Below are 19,155 nucleotides of genomic sequence, written 5' to 3' on the forward strand. Positions count from 1 at the left end.
GCCAGGCTCAGAACACTGACGTCTGGCCAGGCTCAGAACACTGACGTCTGGCCAGGCTCGGAGCACTGACGTCTGGCCAGGCTCTGAACACTAACGTCTGGCCAGGCTCTGAACACTGACGTCTGGCCAGGCTCTGAACACTAACGTCTGGCCAGGCTCTGAACACTGACGTCTGGCCAGGCTCAGAACACTGACGTCTGGCCAGGCTCAGAACACTGACGTCTGGCCAGGCTCGGAGCACTGACGTCTGGCCAGGCTCAGAACACTAACGTCTGGCCAGGCTCGGAGCACTGACGTCTGGCCAGGCTCTGAACACTAACGTCTGGCCAGGCTCTGAACACTGACGTCTGGCCAGGCTCTGAACACTGACGTCTGGCCAGGCTCAGAACACTGACGTCTGGCCAGGCTCTGAACACTGACGTCTGGCCAGGCTCGGAGCACTAACGTCTGGCCAGGCTCGGAGCACTAACGTCTGGCCAGGCTCTGAACACTGACGTCTGGCCAGGCTCTGAACACTAACGTCTGGCCAGGCTCTGAACACTGACGTCTGGCCAGGCTCTGAACACTAACGTCTGGCCAGGCTCTGAACACTGACGTCTGGCCAGGCTCTGAACACTAACGTCTGGCCAGGCTCGGAGCACTGACGTCTGGCCAGGCTCGGAGCACTGACGTCTGGCCAGGCTCTGAACACTAACGTCTGGCCAGGCTCGGAACACTAACGTCTGGCCAGGCTCGGAGCACTAACGTCTGGCCAGGCTCTGAACACTAACGTCTGGCCAGGCTCGGAGCACTAACGTCTGGCCAGGCTCTGAACACTAACGTCTGGCCAGGCTCGGAGCACTAACGTCTGGCCAGGCTCTGAACACTAACGTCTGGCCAGGCTCTGAACACTAACGTCTGGCCAGGCTCGGAGCACTAACGTCTGGCCAGGCTCTGAACACTAACGTCTGGCCAGGCTCGGAGCACTAACGTCTGGCCAGGCTCTGAACACTAACGTCTGGCCAGGCTCGGAGCACTAACGTCTGGCCAGGCTCGGAGCACTGACGTCTGGCCAGGCTCGGAGCACTAACGTCTGGCCAGGCTCGGAGCACTGACGTCTGGCCAGGCTCGGAGCACTAACGTCTGGCCAGGCTCGGAGCACTAACGTCTGGCCAGGCTCTGAACACTAACGTCTGGCCAGGCTCGGAGCACTAACGTCTGGCCAGGCTCTGAACACTAACGTCTGGCCAGGCTCGGAGCACTAACGTCTGGCCAGGCTCGGAGCACTGACGTCTGGCCAGGCTCGGAGCACTAACGTCTGGCCAGGCTCGGAGCACTGACGTCTGGCCAGGCTCGGAGCACTAACGTCTGGCCAGGCTCAGAACACTGACGTCTGGCCAGGCTCAGAACACTAACGTCTGGCCAGGCTCAGAACACTGACGTCTGGCCAGGCTCTGAACACTGACGTCTGGCCAGGCTCTGAACACTGACGTCTGGCCAGGCTCAGAACACTGACGTCTGGCTAGGCTCGGAACACTGACGTCTGGCCAGGCTCGGAACACTGACGTCTGGCCAGGCTCGGAGCACTGACGTCTGGCCAGGCTCGGAACACTAACGTCTGGCCGGATACCACCTGTGTTAGCACCGTACCTGGCCGCCTTCACGTCGCGCTCTGCACCCTCGACGGGACCAAACATCATGCATTATGCAGAGTGCCAACCACAAGTTCCTCCAACTTCGCATTATTCAATTATAAATTTCTTTGCTCCAATGCATTTTAAACTTGGCTAATCACGTGTTTGGGTCTTAAACCCCCTGGTTTACTGAGGTAACATCCGGTGACGCCTTGACTCCTCTGGTTTACTGCAGAGAACGTTCGAGTGACATCCGGTGACGCCTTGACTCCTCTGTTTTACCGCAGAGAACGTTCGAGTGACATCCGGTGACGCCTTGACTCTTCTGGTTTACCGCAGAGAACGTTCGAGTGACATCCGGTGACGCCTTGACTCCTCTGGTTTACCGCAGAGAACGTTCGAGTGACATCCGGTGACGCCTTGACTCTTCTGGTTTACCGCAGAGAACGTTCGAGTGACATCCGGTGACGCCTTGACTGTTCTGTTTTACCGCAGAGAACGTTCGAGTGACATCCGGTGACGCCTTGACTGTTCTGGTTTACCGCAGAGAACGTTCGAGTGACATCCGGTGACGCCTTGACTCCTCTGTTTTACCGCAGAGAACGTTCGAGTGACATCCGGTGACGCCTTGACTGTTCTGTTTTACCGCAGAGAACGTTCGAGTGACATCCGGTGACGCCTTGACTCCTCTGGTTTACCGCAGAGAACGTTCGAGTGACATCCGGTGACGCCTTGACTCCTCTGTTTTACCGCAGAGAACGTTCGAGTGACATCCGGTGACGCCTTGACTCCTCTGGTTTACCGCAGAGAACGTTCGAGTGACATCCGGTGACGCCTTGACTCCTCTGTTTTACCGCAGAGAACGTTCGAGTGACATCCGGTGACGCCTTGACTCCTCTGTTTTACCGCAGAGAACGTTCGAGTGGTTTTTATTTTATTAGAAAGAGTTCATATAATGTTTTAATTTCTGTAAGGCGTTACTGCATTTGCTATTGTTGTGTCTGTGCTCTCTTGATAATTTATTTCTCGTGCTCCTATTATGATATGCAATGATTGAGATGTTAACAGCATTTGTTCCTAAAACTGTAGGAACAATGCCTCGTGCTCTGCTGACAGATTTCTCCCTTCCATTTCCAAATCAATCTTTTTCTGTCGATTGATTGATTGATAAAGATTAAAGAGGTGGCACGGGCATGAATAGCCCGTAAGTGGTACAATTTTTTGTTCAGTAATTCTTTTCAGTATCTGAGGTTGCATTTAATCGTCAAGCTGTTATCGCGGGGGAGGGTACTGTTTGACAGTCTTTATGAGGGATTTTCCTGTCATTTCCCCTTCCATTTTATCCCCTCCACCTCCGCCTCCCATGGCCACCCTCTATTTTCTCAGCCATTCCTCACCCGGCGAAGAATTACGGGCTACTCATGCCCGTGCCACCTCTTGGGTGGCTTAACCTTCATCAATCTTTAATCCTCGGCACAGTCCAACATGACACGGGAGACATCTCCCGTCACGCAGGGTGCAGTCGCACCTCCACAGATCTCCAGTATCATCTATTGATACTGGTAATGGCTCAAAAGGGCCACCACTTACGGGCTATTCATGCCCGTGCCACCTTTTGGGTGGCTTAATCTTTATCAATCAATCAATCCAACATGTCTCTCTCTCTCAGGTCTCCTCATCACACAATAACTACCAATACAGACGCGACTACCAGAGAGTTAAACAGTTCCTGACTTATATTACATCACTTTATAACATAAGAGTTGTCATGTTATGCAAGGCCTCGTGGCTTCGAAGCTGTGTTGTGTCCTTGTGTTGCGTCCTGATGTTGTGATTTTGTATTGCATCCTTGTGTTGCGTCCTGATGTTGTGACCTTGTGTTGCGTCCTGATGTTGTGATCTTGTGTTGCGTCCTGATGTTGTGATCTTGTATTGCGTCCTTGTGTTGCGTCCTGATGTTGTGACCTTGTGTTGCGTCCTGATGTTGTAATCTTGTGTTGCGTCCTGATGTTGTGATTTTGTATTGCGCCCTTGTGTTGCGTCCTGATGTTGTGATCTTGTATTGCGTCCTTGTGTTGCGTCCTGATGTTGTGACCTTGTGTTGCGTCCTGATGTTGTGATTTTGTATTGCGTCCTTGTGTTGCGTCCTGATGTTCTGACCTTGTGTTACGTCCTGATGTTGTGACCTTGTGTTGCGTCCTGATGTTGTGTCCTTGTGTTGGGTCCTTGTGTTACGTCCTTGTGTTGCGTCCTTGTGTTGCGTCCTGATGTTGTGACCTTGTGTTGCGTCCTGATGTTGTGACCTTGTGTTGCGTCCTGATGTTGTGACCTTGTGTTGCGTCCTGATGTTGTGACCTTGTGTTGCGTCCTGATGTTGTGACCTTGTGTTGCGTCCTGATGTTGTGACCTTGTGTTGCGTCCTGATGTTGTGTCCTTGTGTTGCGTCCTGATGTTGTGACCTTGTGTTGCGTCCTGATGTTGTGACCTTGTGTTGCGTCCTGATGTTGTGACCTTGTGTTGCGTCCTGATGTTGTGACCTTGTGTTGCGTCCTGATGTTGTGACCTTGTGTTGCGTCCTGATGTTGTGACCTTGTGTTGCGTCCTGATAATGTGTCCTTGTGTTGCGTCCTGATGTTGTGACCTTGTGTTGCGTCCTGATGTTGTGACCTTGTGTTGCGTCCTTATGTTGTGACCTTGTGTTGCGTCCTGATGTTGTGATTTTGTATTGCGTCCTTGTGTTGCGTCCTGATGTTCTGACCTTGTGTTACGTCCTGATGTTGTGTCTTTGTGTTGCGTCCTGATGTTCTGACCTTGTGTTGCGTCCTGATGTTGTGTCCTTGTGTTACGTCCTGATGTTGTGTCTTTGTGTTGCGTCCTGATGTTCTGACCTTGTGTTGCGTCCTGATGTTGTGTCCTTGTGTTACGTCCTTGTGTTGGGTCCTTGTGTTGCGTCCTTGTGTTGCGTCCTTGTGTTGGGTCCTTGTGTTACGTCCTTGTGTTACGTCCTTGTGTTGCGTCCTTGTGTTGGGTCCTTGTGTTACGTCCTTGTGTTACGTCCTTGTGTTGCGTCCTGATGTTGGGTCCTTGTGTTACGTCCTTGTGTTGCGTCCTTGTGTTGCGTCCTGATGTTGTGACCTTGTGTTGCGTCCTGATGTTGTGACCTTGTGTTGCGTCCTGATGTTGTGACCTTGTGTTGCGTCCTGATGTTGTGATTTTGTATTGCGTCCTTGTGTTGCGTCCTGATGTTCTGACCTTGTGTTACGTCCTGATGTTGTGTCTTTGTGTTGCGTCCTGATGTTCTGACCTTGTGTTGCGTCCTGATGTTGTGTCCCTGTGTTACGTCCTTGTGTTGCGTCCTGATGTTGTGACCTTGTGTTGCGTCCTGATGTTGGGTCCTTGTGTTACGTCCTTGTGTTGCGTCCTTGTGTTGCGTCCTGATGTTCTGACCTTGTGTTGCGTCCTGATGTTGTGTCCTTGTGTTACGTCCTTGTGTTGCGTCCTGATGTTGTGACCTTGTGTTGCGTCCTGATGTTGTGACCTTGTGTTGCGTCCTGATGTTGTGATCTTGTGTTGCGTCCTGATGTTGTGATCTTGTGTTACGTCCTTGTGTTGGGTCCTTGTGTTGCGTCCTGATGTTGTGACCTTGTGTTGCGTCCTGATGTTGTGACCTTGTGTTGCGTCCTGATGTTGTGATCTTGTGTTGCGTCCTGATGTTGTGACCTTGTGTTGTGTCCTGATGTTGTGACCTTGTGTTACGTCCTGATGTTGTGACCTTGTGTTGCGTCCTGATGTTGTGACCTTGTGTTGCGTCCTGATGTTGTGACCTTGTGTTGTGTCCTGATGTTGTGACCTTGTGTTGCGTCTTGATGTTGTGACCTTGTGTTGCGTCCTGATGTTGTGACCTTGTGTTGCGTCCTGATGTTGTGACCTTGTGTTGCGTCCTGATGTTGTGATCTTGTGTTGCGTCCTGATGTTGTGACCTTGTGTTGCGTCCTGATGTTGTGACCTTGTGTTGTGTCCTGATGTTGCGTCCTTGTGTTGCGTCCTGATGTTGTGACCTTGTGTTGCGTCCTGATGTTGTGACCTTGTGTTGCGTCCTGATGTTGTGTCCTTGTGTTGCGTCCTGATGTTGTGACCTTGTGTTGTGTCCTGATGTTGTGACCTTGTGTTACGTCCTGATGTTGTGTCCTTGTGTTGCGTCCTTGTGTTGCGTCCTGATGTTGTGACCTTGTGTTGCGTCCTGATGTTGTGACCTTGTGTTGTGTCCTGATGTTGTGACCTTGTGTTGCGTCCTGATGTTGTGACCTTGTGTTACGTCCTGATGTTGTGACCTTGTGTTGTGTCCTGATGTTGTGACCTTGTGTTGCGTCCTGATGTTGTGACCTTGTGTTGCGTCCTGATGTTGTGACCTTGTGTTGCGTCCTGATGTTGTGTCCTTGTGTTGCGTCCTGATGTTGTGACCTTGTGTTGCGTCCTGATGTTGTGACCTTGTGTTGCGTCCTGATGTTGTGACCTTGTGTTGCGTCCTGATGTTGTGACCTTGTGTTGCGTCCTTGTGTTACGTCCTGATGTTGTGACCTTGTGTTACGTCCTGATGTTGTGACCTTGTGTTACGTCCTGATGTTGTGACCTTGTGTTGCGTCCTGATGTTGTGACCTTGTGTTGCGTCCTGATGTTGTGACCTTGTGTTGTGTCCTGATGTTGTGACCTTGTGTTGCGTCCTGATGTTGTGACCTTGTGTTGCGTCCTTGTGTTGCGTCCTGATGTTGTGACCTTGTGTTGCGTCCTGATGTTGTGACCTTGTGTTGCGTCCTGATGTTGTGACCTTGTGTTGCGTCCTGATGTTGTGACCTTGTGTTGTGTCCTGATGTTGTGTCCTTGTGTTGCGTCCTGATGTTGTGACCTTGTGTTGCGTCCTGATGTTGTGTCCTTGTGTTGCGTCCTGATGTTGTGACCTTGTGTTGCGTCCTGATGTTGTGACCTTGTGTTGCGTCCTGATGTTGTGACCTTGTGTTGCGTCCTGATGTTGTGACCTTGTGTTGCGTCCTTGTGTTACGTCCTGATGTTGTGACCTTGTGTTACGTCCTGATGTTGTGACCTTGTGTTACGTCCTGATGTTGTGACCTTGTGTTGCGTCCTGATGTTGTGACCTTGTGTTGCGTCCTGATGTTGTGACCTTGTGTTGTGTCCTGATGTTGTGACCTTGTGTTGCGTCCTGATGTTGTGTCCTTGTGTTGCGTCCTGATGTTGTGACCTTGTGTTGCGTCCTGATGTTGTGACCTTGTGTTGCGTCCTGATGTTGTGACCTTGTGTTGCGTCCTGATGTTGTGACCTTGTGTTGCGTCCTGATGTTGTGACCTTGTGTTGCGTCCTGATGTTGTGACCTTGTGTTGCGTCCTGATGTTGTGTCCTTGTGTTGCGTCCTGATGTTGTGTCCTTGTGTTGCGTCCTTGTGTTGCGTCCTGATGTTGTGACCTTGTGTTGTGTCCTGATGTTGTGACCTTGTGTTGCGTCCTGATGTTGTGACCTTGTGTTGCGTCCTGATGTTGTGACCTTGTGTTGCGTCCTGATGTTGTGACCTTGTGTTGCGTCCTGATGTTGTGTCCTTGTGTTGCGTCCTGATGTTGTGTCCTTGTGTTGCGTCCTTGTGTTGCGTCCTGATGTTGTGACCTTGTGTTGTGTCCTGATGTTGTGACCTTGTGTTGCGTCCTAATGTTGTGATCTTGTATTGCGTCCTTGTGTTGCGTCCTGATGTTGTGATCTTGTATTGCGTCCTTGTGTTGCGTCCTGATGTTGTGACCTTGTGTTGCGTCCTGATGTTGTGATCTTGTATTGCGTCCTTGTGTTGCGTCCTGATGTTGTGATCTTGTATTGCGTCCTTGTGTTGCGTCCTGATGTTGTGATCTTGTGTTGCGTCCTGATGTTGTGACCTTGTGTTGCGTCCTTGTGTTGCGTCCTGATGTTGTGACCTTGTGTTGCGTCCTTGTGTTACGTCCTGATGTTGTGACCTTGTGTTGCGTCCTTGTGTTGCGTCCTGATGTTGTGACCTTGTGTTGCGTCCTGATGTTGTGACCTTGTGTTGCGTCCTGATGTTGTGACCTTGTGTTGCGTCCTGATGTTGTGACCTTGTGTTGCGTCCTGATGTTGTGTCCTTGTGTTGCGTCCTGATGTTGTGTCCTTGTGTTGCGTCCTTGTGTTGCGTCCTGATGTTGTGACCTTGTGTTGTGTCCTGATGTTGTGACCTTGTGTTGCGTCCTGATGTTGTGATCTTGTATTGCGTCCTTGTGTTGCGTCCTGATGTTGTGACCTTGTGTTGCGTCCTGATGTTGTGACCTTGTGTTGCGTCCTGATGTTGTGTCCTTGTGTTGCGTCCTTGTGTTGCGTCCTGATGTTGTGACCTTGTGTTGTGTCCTGATGTTGTGACCTTGTGTTGCGTCCTGATGTTGTGATCTTGTATTGCGTCCTTGTGTTGCGTCCTGATGTTGTGATCTTGTATTGCGTCCTTGTGTTGCGTCCTGATGTTGTGACCTTGTGTTGCGTCCTGATGTTGTGATCTTGTATTGCGTCCTTGTGTTGCGTCCTGATGTTGTGATCTTGTATTGCGTCCTTGTGTTGCGTCCTGATGTTGTGATCTTGTGGTTGCGTCCTGATGTTGTGACCTTGTGTTGCGTCCTTGTGTTGCGTCCTGATGTTGTGACCTTGTGTTGCGTCCTTGTGTTACGTCCCGATGTTGTGACCTTGTGTTGCGTCCTTGTGTTGCGTCCTGATGTTGTGACCTTGTGTTGCGTCCTGATGTTGTGACCTTGTGTTGCGTCCTGATGTTGTGACCTTGTGTTGCGTCCTTGTGTTACGTCCTGATGTTGTGACCTTGTGTTGCGTCCTTGTGTTGCGTCCTGATGTTGTGACCTTGTGTTGCGTCCTGATGTTGTGACCTTGTGTTGCGTCCTGATGTTGTGACCTTGTGTTGCGTCCTGATGTTGTGACCTTGTGTTACGTCCTTGTGTTGCGTCCTTGTGTTGCGTCCTTGTTTTACGTCTTTGTGTTGCGTCCTCGCTTTACGTCCTTGTATTGCATCCTGATGTTGCGTCCATGTGACTCTAGCCTTGAGCATCTACCTTGAGCGTTGAGTACGCCCTCAATAATCTATATAAATAAACTTTTAAAAGTTCGTTTGTGCATGACCGCTAATCTCCGAAAGTTCTTCACTGATTGCTTTGAAATTTCACATAAAGTTCCATTCGTATCCGAGTAGATTTTTATATATACATACTATATAGACTATATACTATATAGTCATACGTCTGTGACGGTAACAAGAAAAAAACATGCTTTTGCTGAAAAACGGTGTTTTTCATGTGTTTTTCATATGAATGAAATCTTCGAAACCTCTTTACCAATTGCTTTGAAATTTGGACACAACGTTGCATTCGAATAGGCGCGTCTTTTTATATACCTACTATATTGATGCCACACCTGTGACAGGTAAAAAAAATGCAATTTTGAAAAACAGCGCCATCTGTTGCACATAATAGCAACATGCACGCTATACTAAATATGTCACGAATTCCATATCCATTTTTCCGATTGCATTGATAAATTGAATTTTCATACATTTTGATTTATTTTCATTTTGACTGAATTATTTTGTGTGAATTGCGTTGGAACTGAGTTGTGTTGTTTATCATACCGTTCATTTTGTGAGTATAGTTTATTTCAATTTTTTCATATTTTCATATAATTTTTTAACTGTTTTTCTTATATTTCAGTGATGGGAACATCAGATCACTGGATGTTCCCAATTTTCTGATGGGAACATCAGACCATTTGGGAAGGCATCGAACGGGGGAATCGGGAATGATGGGGATGATAAGGGGACAAGGGAGGGGGTAATGGTGGTGAGGACAAAGGGACGGGGAGAGTGGGGCATGGTGGGAAGGTCGAGGGGACGGGTGAGGGGATAGTGGTGGGGAGGTCGAGGGGACGGGTGAGGCGATAGTGGTGGGGAGGTCGAGGGGACGGGTGAGGGGATAATGGTGGGGAGGTCGAGGGGACGGGTGAGGGGATAGTGGTGGGGAGGTCGAGGGGACGGGTGAGGGGATAGTGGTGGGGAGGTCGAGGGGACGGGTGAGGGGATAATGGTGGGGAGGTCGAGGGGACGGGTGAGTGGATAATGGTGGGGAGGACTAGGGGACGGGTGAGGGGATAGTGGTGGGGAGGTCGAGGGGACGGGTGAGGGGATAGTGGTGGGGGGAGAACTAGGGGAGCAGGGAAGGTTGCTGAGCCACAGCAACGCGTGGCCGGGTGCTGCTAGTACTAATAATAATACTTTAAATAATATACAGAGATTAATAGTATTATGATCGTTTCGAGAGTTATTAATGCCTGAATCACAATATATTTTACTTGTCTACTATTACATTGACATAAGCTAAGAAAACTAATAAGAAGCTAATAATAACATAAAATATTATTAATAAAGCTAATATTAAAAAAGGAAAGTGATACGGCCTTTAAGACAGGATCAGGACATTCTTGTCAGACGGGAAGCAGTGGGCAATATAAAAGGAATTCAGACAAAGTCTTTAAAATGCTATGGCATACCTCGTATGCCATAGTGGCCTCGTAGGCCTCGTAAGTGGCCTCGTAGCCTGGTGGATAGCGCGCAGGACTCGTAATTCTGTGGCGCGGGTTCGATTCCCGCACGAGGCAGAAACAAATGGGCAAAGTTTCTTTCACCCTGAATGCCCCTGGTACCTAGCAGTAAATAGGTACCTGGGAGTTAGTCAGCTGTCACGGGCTGCTTCCTGGGGGTGGAGGCCTGGTCGAGGACCGGGCCGCGGGGACATTAAAGCCCCGAAATCATCTCAAGATAACCTCAAGAAGATACCTATATACGCTTTAAAAGAAACTGAAAGTTGAGAGATGCAATTACAAAAAAAATAATGCTTGAATATTCTTAATTAAGTCAATAGGTTACTAAGATTCGAATATAGATTCAATACGATTTGGCACTTCTCAACGACGTAAAAAAAACGAAAGCGTACAAAATGAAACCATAGCAATAATTCTTCTACAGTAGTCCCATAAACTGTTAAAGCCTCAAGTCTACGATAAGAGCTGTGTCGATCTCCAGTGTTCAGGGCACAGTTAAGAAACTAAATGCTAAGCTTACGGATATCTTGAGGTTATCTTGAGATGATTTCGAGGCTTTAGTGTCCTCGCGGCCCGGTCCTCGACCAGGCCTCCACCCCCAGGAAGCAGCCCGTGACAGCTGACTAACGCCCAGGTACCTATTTTACTGCTAGGTAACAGGGGCATTGGGTGAAAGAAACTCTGCCCATTTGTTTCTGCCTCGTGCGGGAATCGAACCCGCGCCACAGAATTACGAGTCCTGCGCGCTATCCACTAGGCTACGAGGCCCCTTAAGGCAGAGAAAAACATTGAAGGTAGTGTAAGTCTCGCACTATTATGATATTGGCAACAACAAATAGAGTTATCTGCTAATTATAGGAGGAAACGGAAACTGCAAAATGAGATGACAACGAAAAAGTCCCACTTGATACCACAAGATATGAGGCATAAGTATCTTGAGGAAATTAATGAAGTAGCCGGAAGTGAATTAGATCATATCTACATTTATGGTTTTTCTAATCCTACTAAAGGCAAGCCTGGAGGAAGGAGTATTCACTGTAATTCGGAATAATGTCTTTCAAAACGGAAATGAAGAAAAGGCACCGATTGAGAACTATGCCTCTACAACGCATTGTTATGTCATTAAAATATATAGAAAGAAGCCGAAAATGAGCAGTGAACTGCACTGATTGCAAATCCGCATGACAAAACTGTAGGCAAAAACAGCCAAAAAACTATGAAGAGACAGTTGAACAAGAACAAGAGAGCTGTGAAAAAACTATCCAATCAAAGAATGGTGATCCGGTTCCTGTTGATCCGGTTCCTGTTGATCCGGTTCCTGTTGATCCTCTCCCACGTTGGACTCTGTGGAAATGAACGAGCAGATGTGCTGGCTGCTGAGGGCGCTGAAGGAAACCATATTAAATACTTCACACCCAAGACGTCTACTAGTCAGTGGTACCATAAGACAACAGCACATAATTCAAACGGTCAAGGAAAAACTGAGGTCAAGGTAACTGATGAAAGGAGAATAGAAGAACAAGTCAGAAACGTCGTCGTCCCTTCAACTTCTAGTGTGTGGTCTGGTCAACAAGTCAGAGAGGCTGTGGTGGCACTGTGGTGGCTGGTGACAGCCTCAATCATCACACATGACAGGCAGGAGGCTGTACACCGGGGCACTGTGGTGGCTGGTAACAGCCTCAATCATCACACATGACAGGCAGGAGGCTGTACACTGGGGCACTGTGGTGCCTGGTAACAGCCTCAGTCATCACACATGACAGGTAGGAGGCTGTACACCGGGACACTGTGGTGGCTGGTGACAGCCTCAATCATCACACATGACAGGCAGGAGGCTGTACACCGGGGCACTGTGGTGCCTGGTGACAGCCTCAATCATCACACATGACAGGCAGGAGGCTGTACACCGGGGCACTGTGGTGGCTGGTGACAGCCTCAATCATCACACATGACAGGCAGGAGGCTGTACACCGGGGCACTGTGGTGCCTGGTGACAGCCTCAATCATCACACATGACAGGCAGGAGGCTGTACACCGGGGCACTGTGGTGGCTGGTGACAGCCTCAATCATCACACATGACAGGCAGGAGGCTGTACACCGGGGCACTGTGGTGCCTGGTGACAGCCTCAATCATCACACATGACAGGCAGGAGGCTGTACACCGGGGCACTGTGGTGGCTGGTGACAGCCTCAATCATCACACAAGACAGGCAGGAGGCTGTACACCGGGGCACTGTGGTGGCTGGTGACAGCCTCAATCATCACACATGACAGGCAGGAGGCTGTACACCGGGGCACTGTGGTGCCTGGTGACAGCCTCAATCATCACACATGACAGGCAGGTGGCTGTACACTGGGGCACTGTGGTGGCTGGTGACAGCCTCAATCATCACACATGACAGGCAGGTGGCTGTACACCGGGGCACTGTGGTGCCTGGTGACAGCCTCAATCATCACACATGACAGGCAGGAGGCTGTACACCGGGGCACTGTGGTGGCTGGTGACAGCCTCAATCATCACACAAGACAGGCAGGAGGCTGTACACCGGGGCACTTTGGTGGCTGGTGACAGCCTCAATCATCACACATGACAGGCAGGAGGCTGTACACCGGGGCACTGTGGTGCCTGGTGACAGCCTCAATCATCACACATGACAGGCAGGAGGCTGTACACCGGGGCACTGTGGTGGCTGGTGACAGCCTCAATCATCACACATGACAGGCAGGAGGCTGTACACCGGGGCACTGTGGTGGCTGGTGACAGCCTCAATCATCACACATGACAGGCAGGAGGCTGTACACCGGGGCACTGTGGTGGCTGGTGACAGCCTCAATCATCACACAAGACAGGCAGGAGGCTGTACACCGGGGCACTGTGGTGGCTGGTGACAGCCTCAATCATCACACATGACAGGCAGGAGGCTGTACACCGGGGCACTGTGGTGCCTGGTGACAGCCTCAATCATCACACATGACAGGCAGGTGGCTGTACACCGGGGCACTGTGGTGGCTGGTGACAGCCTCAATCATCACACATGACAGGCAGGTGGCTGTACACCGGGGCACTGTGGTGCCTGGTGACAGCCTCAATCATCACACATGACAGGCAGGAGGCTGTACACCGGGGCACTGTGGTGGCTGGTGACAGCCTCAATCATCACACAAGACAGGCAGGAGGCTGTACACCGGGGCACTGTGGTGGCTGGTGACAGCCTCAATCATCACACATGACAGGCAGGAGGCTGTACACCGGGGCACTGTGGTGGCTGGTGACAGCCTCAATCATCACACATGACAGGCAGGAGGCTGTACACCGGGGCACTGTGGTGGCTGGTGACAGCCTCATTCATCACATATGACAGGCAGGAGGCTGTACACCGGGGCACTGTGGTGGCTGGTGACAGCCTCAATCATCACACATGACAGGCAGGAGGCTGTACACCGGGGCACTGTGGTGGCTGGTGACAGCCTCATTCATCACACATGACAGGCAGGAGGCTGTACACCGGGGCACTGTGGTGGCTGGTGACAGCCTCAATCATCACACATGACAGGCAGGAGGCTGTACACCGGGGCACTGTGGTGGCTGGTGACAGCCTCAATCATCACACATGACAGGCAGGAGGCTGTACACCGGGGCACTGTGGTGCCTGGTGACAGCCTCAATCATCACACATGACAGGCAGGAGGCTGTACACCGGGGCACTGTGGTGGCTGGTGACAGCCTCAATCATCACACATGACAGGCAGGTGGCTGTACACCGGGGCACTGTGGTGGTTGGTGACAGCCTCAATCATCACACATGACAGGCAGGAGGCTGTACAACGGGGCACTGTGGTGCCTGGTGACAGCCTCAATCATCACACATGACAGGCAGGAGGCTGTACACCGGGGCACTGTGGTGGCTGGTGACAGCCTCAATCATCACACATGACAGGCAGGAGGCTGTACACCGGGGCACTGTGGTGGCTGGTGACAGCCTCAATCATCACACATGACAGGCAGGAGGCTGTACACCGGGGCACTGTGGTGGCTGGTGACAGCCTCAATCATCACACATGACAGGCAGGAGGCTGTACACCGGGGCACTGTGGTGGCTGGTGACAGCCTCAATTCATCACACATGACAGGCAGGAGGCTGTACACCGGGGCACTGTGGTGGCTGGTGACAGCCTCAATCATCACACATGACAGGCAGGTGGCTGTACACCGGGGCACTGTGGTGGCCTGGTGACAGCCTCAATCATCACACATGACAGGCAGGAGGCTGTACACCGGGGCACTGTGGTGGCTGGTGACAGCCTCAATCATCACACATGACAGGCAGGAGGCTGTACACCGGGGCACTGTGGTGCCTGGTGACAGCCTCAATCATCACACATGACAGGCAGGAGGCTGTACACCGGGGCACTGTGGTGGCTGGTGACAGCCTCAATCATCACACATGACAGGCAGGAGGCTGTACACCGGGGCACTGTGGTGGCTGGTGACAGCCTCAATCATCACACATGACAGGCAGGAGGCTGTACACCGGGGCACTGTGGTGGCCTGGTGACAGCCTCAATCATCACACATGACAGGCAGGAGGCTGTACACCGGGGCACTGTGGTGGCTGGTGACAGCCTCAATCATCACACATGACAGGCAGGAGGCTGTACACCGGGGCACTGTGGTGGCTGGTGACAGCCTCAATCATCACACATGACAGGCAGGAGGCTGTACACCGGGGCACTGTGGTGGCTGGTGACAGCCTCAATCATCACACATGACAGGCAGGAGGCTGTACACCGGGGCACTGTGGTGGCCTGGTGACAGCCTCAATCATCACACATGACAGGCAGGAGGCTGTACACCGGGGCACTGTGGTGCCTGGTGACAGCCTCAATCATCACACATGACAGGCAGGAGGCTGTACACCGGGGCACTGTGGTGGCTGGTGACAGCCTCAATCATCACACATGACAGGCAGGAGGCTGTACACCGGGGCACTGTGGTGGCTGGTGACAGCCTCAATCATCACACATGACAGGCAGGAGGCTGTACACCGGGGCACTGTGGTGGCTGGTGACAGCCTCAATCATCACACATGACAGGCAGGAGGCTGTACACCGGGGCACTGTGGTGGCTGGTGACAGCCTCAATCATCACACATGACAGGCAGGAGGCTGTACACCGGGGCACTGTGGTGCCTGGTGACAGCCTCAATCATCACACATGACAGGCAGGAGGCTGTACACCGGGGCACTGTGGTGGCTGGTGACAGCCTCAATCATCACACATGACAGGCAGGAGGCTGTACACCGGGGCACTGTGGTGGCTGGTGACAGCCTCAATCATCACACATGACAGGCAGGAGGCTGTACACCGGGGCACTGTGGTGGCTGGTGACAGCCTCAATCATCACACATGACAGGCAGGAGGCTGTACACCGGGGCACTGTGGTGGCTGGTGACAGCCTCAATCATCACACATGACAGGCAGGAGGCTGTACACCGGGGCACTGTGGTGCCTGGTGACAGCCTCAATCATCACACATGACAGGCAGGAGGCTGTACACCGGGGCACTGTGGTGGCTGGTGACAGCCTCAATCATCACACATGACAGGCAGGAGGCTGTACACCGGGGCACTGTGGTGGCTGGTGACAGCCTCAATCATCACACATGACAGGCAGGATGGCTGTACACCGGGGCACTGTGGTGCCTGGTGACAGCCTCAATCATCACACATGACAGGCAGGAGGCTGTACACCGGGGCACTGTGGTGGCTGGTGACAGCCTCAATCATCACACATGACAGGCAGGAGGCTGTACACCGGGGCACTGTGGTGGCTGGTGACAGCCTCAATCATCACACATGACAGGCAGGTGGCTGTACACCGGGGCACTGTGGTGGCTGGTGACAGCCTCAATCATCACACATGACAGGCAGGAGGCTGTACACCGGGGCACTGTGGTGGCTGGTGACAGCCTCAATCATCACACATGACAGGCAGGTGGCTGTACACCGGGGCACTGTGGTGGCTGGTGACAGCCTCAATCATCACACATGACAGGCAGGAGGCTGTACACCGGGGCACTGTGGTGGCTGGTGACAGCCTCAATCATCACACATGACAGGCAGGAGGCTGTACACCGGGGCACTGTGGTGGCTGGTGACAGCCTCAATCATCACACATGACAGGCAGGAGGCTGTACACCGGGGCACTGTGGTGGCTGGTGACAGCCTCAATCATCACACATGACAGGCAGGAGGCTGTACACCGGGGCACTGTGGTGGCTGGTGACAGCCTCAATCATCACACATGACAGGCAGGAGGCTGTACACCGGGGCACTGTGGTGCCTGGTGACAGCCTCAATCATCACACATGACCGGCAGGAGGCTGTACACCGGGGCACTGTGGTGCCTGGTGACAGCCTCAATCATCACACATGACAGACAGGAGGCTGTACACCGGGGCACTGTGGTGGCTGGTGACAGCCTCAATCATCACACATGACAGGCAGGAGGCTGTACACCGGGGCACTGTGGTGCCTGGTGACAGCCTCAATCATCACACATGACAGGCAGGAGGCTGTACACCGGGGCACTGTGGTGCCTGGTGACAGCCTCAATCATCACACATGACAGGCAGGAGGCTGTACACCGGGGCACTGTGGTGGCTGGTGACAGCCTCAATCATCACACATGACAGGCAGGAGGCTGTACACCGGGGCACTGTGGTGGCTGGTGACAGCCTCAATCATCACACATGACAGGCAGGAGGCTGTACACCGGGGCACTGTGGTGGCTGGTGACAGCCTCAATCATCACACATGACAGGCAGGAGGCTGTACACCGGGGCACTTTGGTGGCTGGTGACAGCCTCAATCATCACACATGACAGGCAGGAGGCTGTACACCGGGGCACTGTGGTGCCTGGTGACAGCCTCAATCATCCCACATGACAGGCAGGAGGCTGTACACCGGGGCACTGTGGTGGCTGGTGAGAGCCTCAATCATCACACATGACAGGCAGGAGGCTGTACACCGGGGCACTGTGGTGGCTGGTGACAGCCTCAATCATCACACATGACAGGCAGGTGGCTGTACACCGGGGCACTGTGGTGGCTGGTGACAGCCTCAATCATCACACATGACAGGCAGGAGGCTGTACACCGGGGCACTGTGGTGGCTGGTGACAGCCTCAATCATCACACATGACAGGCAGGAGGCTGTACACCGGGGCACTGTGGTGCCTGGTGACAGCCTCAATCATCACACATGACAGGCAGGAGGCTGTACACCGGGGCACTGTGGTGGCTGGTGACAGCCTCAATCATCACACATGACAGGCAGGAGGCTGTACACCGGGGCACTGTGGTGGCTGGTGACAGCCTCAATCATCACACATGACAGGCAGGTGGCTGTACACCGGGGCACTGTGGTGCCTGGTGACAGCCTCAATCATCACACATGACAGGCAGGAGGCTGTACACCGGGGCACTGTGGTGGCTGGTGACAGCCTCAATCATCACACATGACAGGCAGGAGGCTGTACACCGGGGCACTGTGGTGGCTGGTGACAGCCTCAATCATCACACATGACAGGCAGGTGGCTGTACACCGGGGCACTGTGGTGGCTGGTGACAGCCTCAATCATCACACATGACAGGCAGGAGGCTGTACACCGGGGCACTGTGGTGGCTGGTGACAGCCTCAATCATCACACATGACAGGCAGGTGGCTGTACACCGGGGCACTGTGGTGGCTGGTGACAGCCTCAATCATCACACATGACAGGCAGGAGGCTGTACACCGGGGCACTGTGGTGGCTGGTGACAGCCTCAATCATCACACATGACAGGCAGGAGGCTGTACACCGGGGCACTGTGGTGGCTGGTGACAGCCTCAATCATCACACATGACAGGCAGGAGGCTGTACACCGGGGCACTGTGGTGGCTGGTGACAGCCTCAATCATCACACATGACAGGCAGGAGGCTGTACACCGGGGCACTGTGGTGGCTGGTGACAGCCTCAATCATCACACATGACAGGCAGGAGGCTGTACACCGGGGCACTGTGGTGCCTGGTGACAGCCTCAATCATCACACATGACCGGCAGGAGGCTGTACACCGGGGCACTGTGGTGCCTGGTGACAGCCTCAATCATCACACATGACAGACAGGAGGCTGTACACCGGGGCACTGTGGTGGCTGGTGACAGCCTCAATCATCACACATGACAGGCAGGAGGCTGTACACCGGGGCACTGTGGTGCCTGGTGACAGCCTCAATCATCACACATGACAGACAGGTGGCCGAAGGCGAGAGAGTCTAAACGGAAAATTTAAGCTTTAATAAAATACCCACAGAGAATTAGGGGGGAAACAACAGCTGAACAGCGGAGCTACAGAATCTGTGATGAAAGTGACGGGAGCCGCTTGAGCACTACCTGAGAGTGACGGGCGCCGCTTGAGCACTACCTGAGAGTGACGGGCGCCGCTTGAGTACTACCTGAGAGTGACGGGCGCCGCTTGAGCACTACCTGAGAGTGACGGGCGCCGCTTGAGCACTACCTGAGAGTGACGAGCGCCGCTTGAGCACTACCTGAGTGTGATAGCGCCGCTTGAGTACTACCTGAGAGTGACGGGCGCCGCTTGAGTACTACCTGAGAGTGACGGGCGCCGCTTGTGGGAACCGACCTGTGAGATTTATATTTATTTAATTTATATGAATTTATATTTACGTTAATTTATATACTTCGATAGCAATTTGTATAATGATAAGTGGACTGTATTTCTGCAATAATCTCTTAATCTCACAAATCGATCCTCTACACATTAGGGGGGGTTTAATAGTTTATATATATGCAGCCAATCAAACTACAGTAATAGCTACATACAT

At 52.5% G+C, this 19,155-nt stretch overlaps 1 protein-coding gene across 1 annotated transcript in view; it reads left to right on the forward strand.

Annotated features, from left to right (window-relative positions):
• The window catches only part of LOC138354162 (ice nucleation protein-like), a 95,538-nt gene that overhangs the window by 39,580 nt on the left and 36,803 nt on the right, over positions 1-19,155 (forward strand). Inside the window, exons 2-3 of the mRNA XM_069308051.1 lie at positions 11,105-11,275; positions 11,462-11,787. Of these exons, the coding sequence (XP_069164152.1) occupies positions 11,105-11,275; positions 11,462-11,787 (497 nt within the window). The remainder of the gene's footprint in view (positions 1-11,104; positions 11,276-11,461; positions 11,788-19,155) is intronic.

Source organism: Procambarus clarkii, chromosome 61 (genome assembly GCF_040958095.1).
Source record: "Procambarus clarkii isolate CNS0578487 chromosome 61, FALCON_Pclarkii_2.0, whole genome shotgun sequence".
Classification (NCBI taxonomy): Eukaryota; Metazoa; Arthropoda; class Malacostraca; order Decapoda; family Cambaridae; genus Procambarus; species Procambarus clarkii.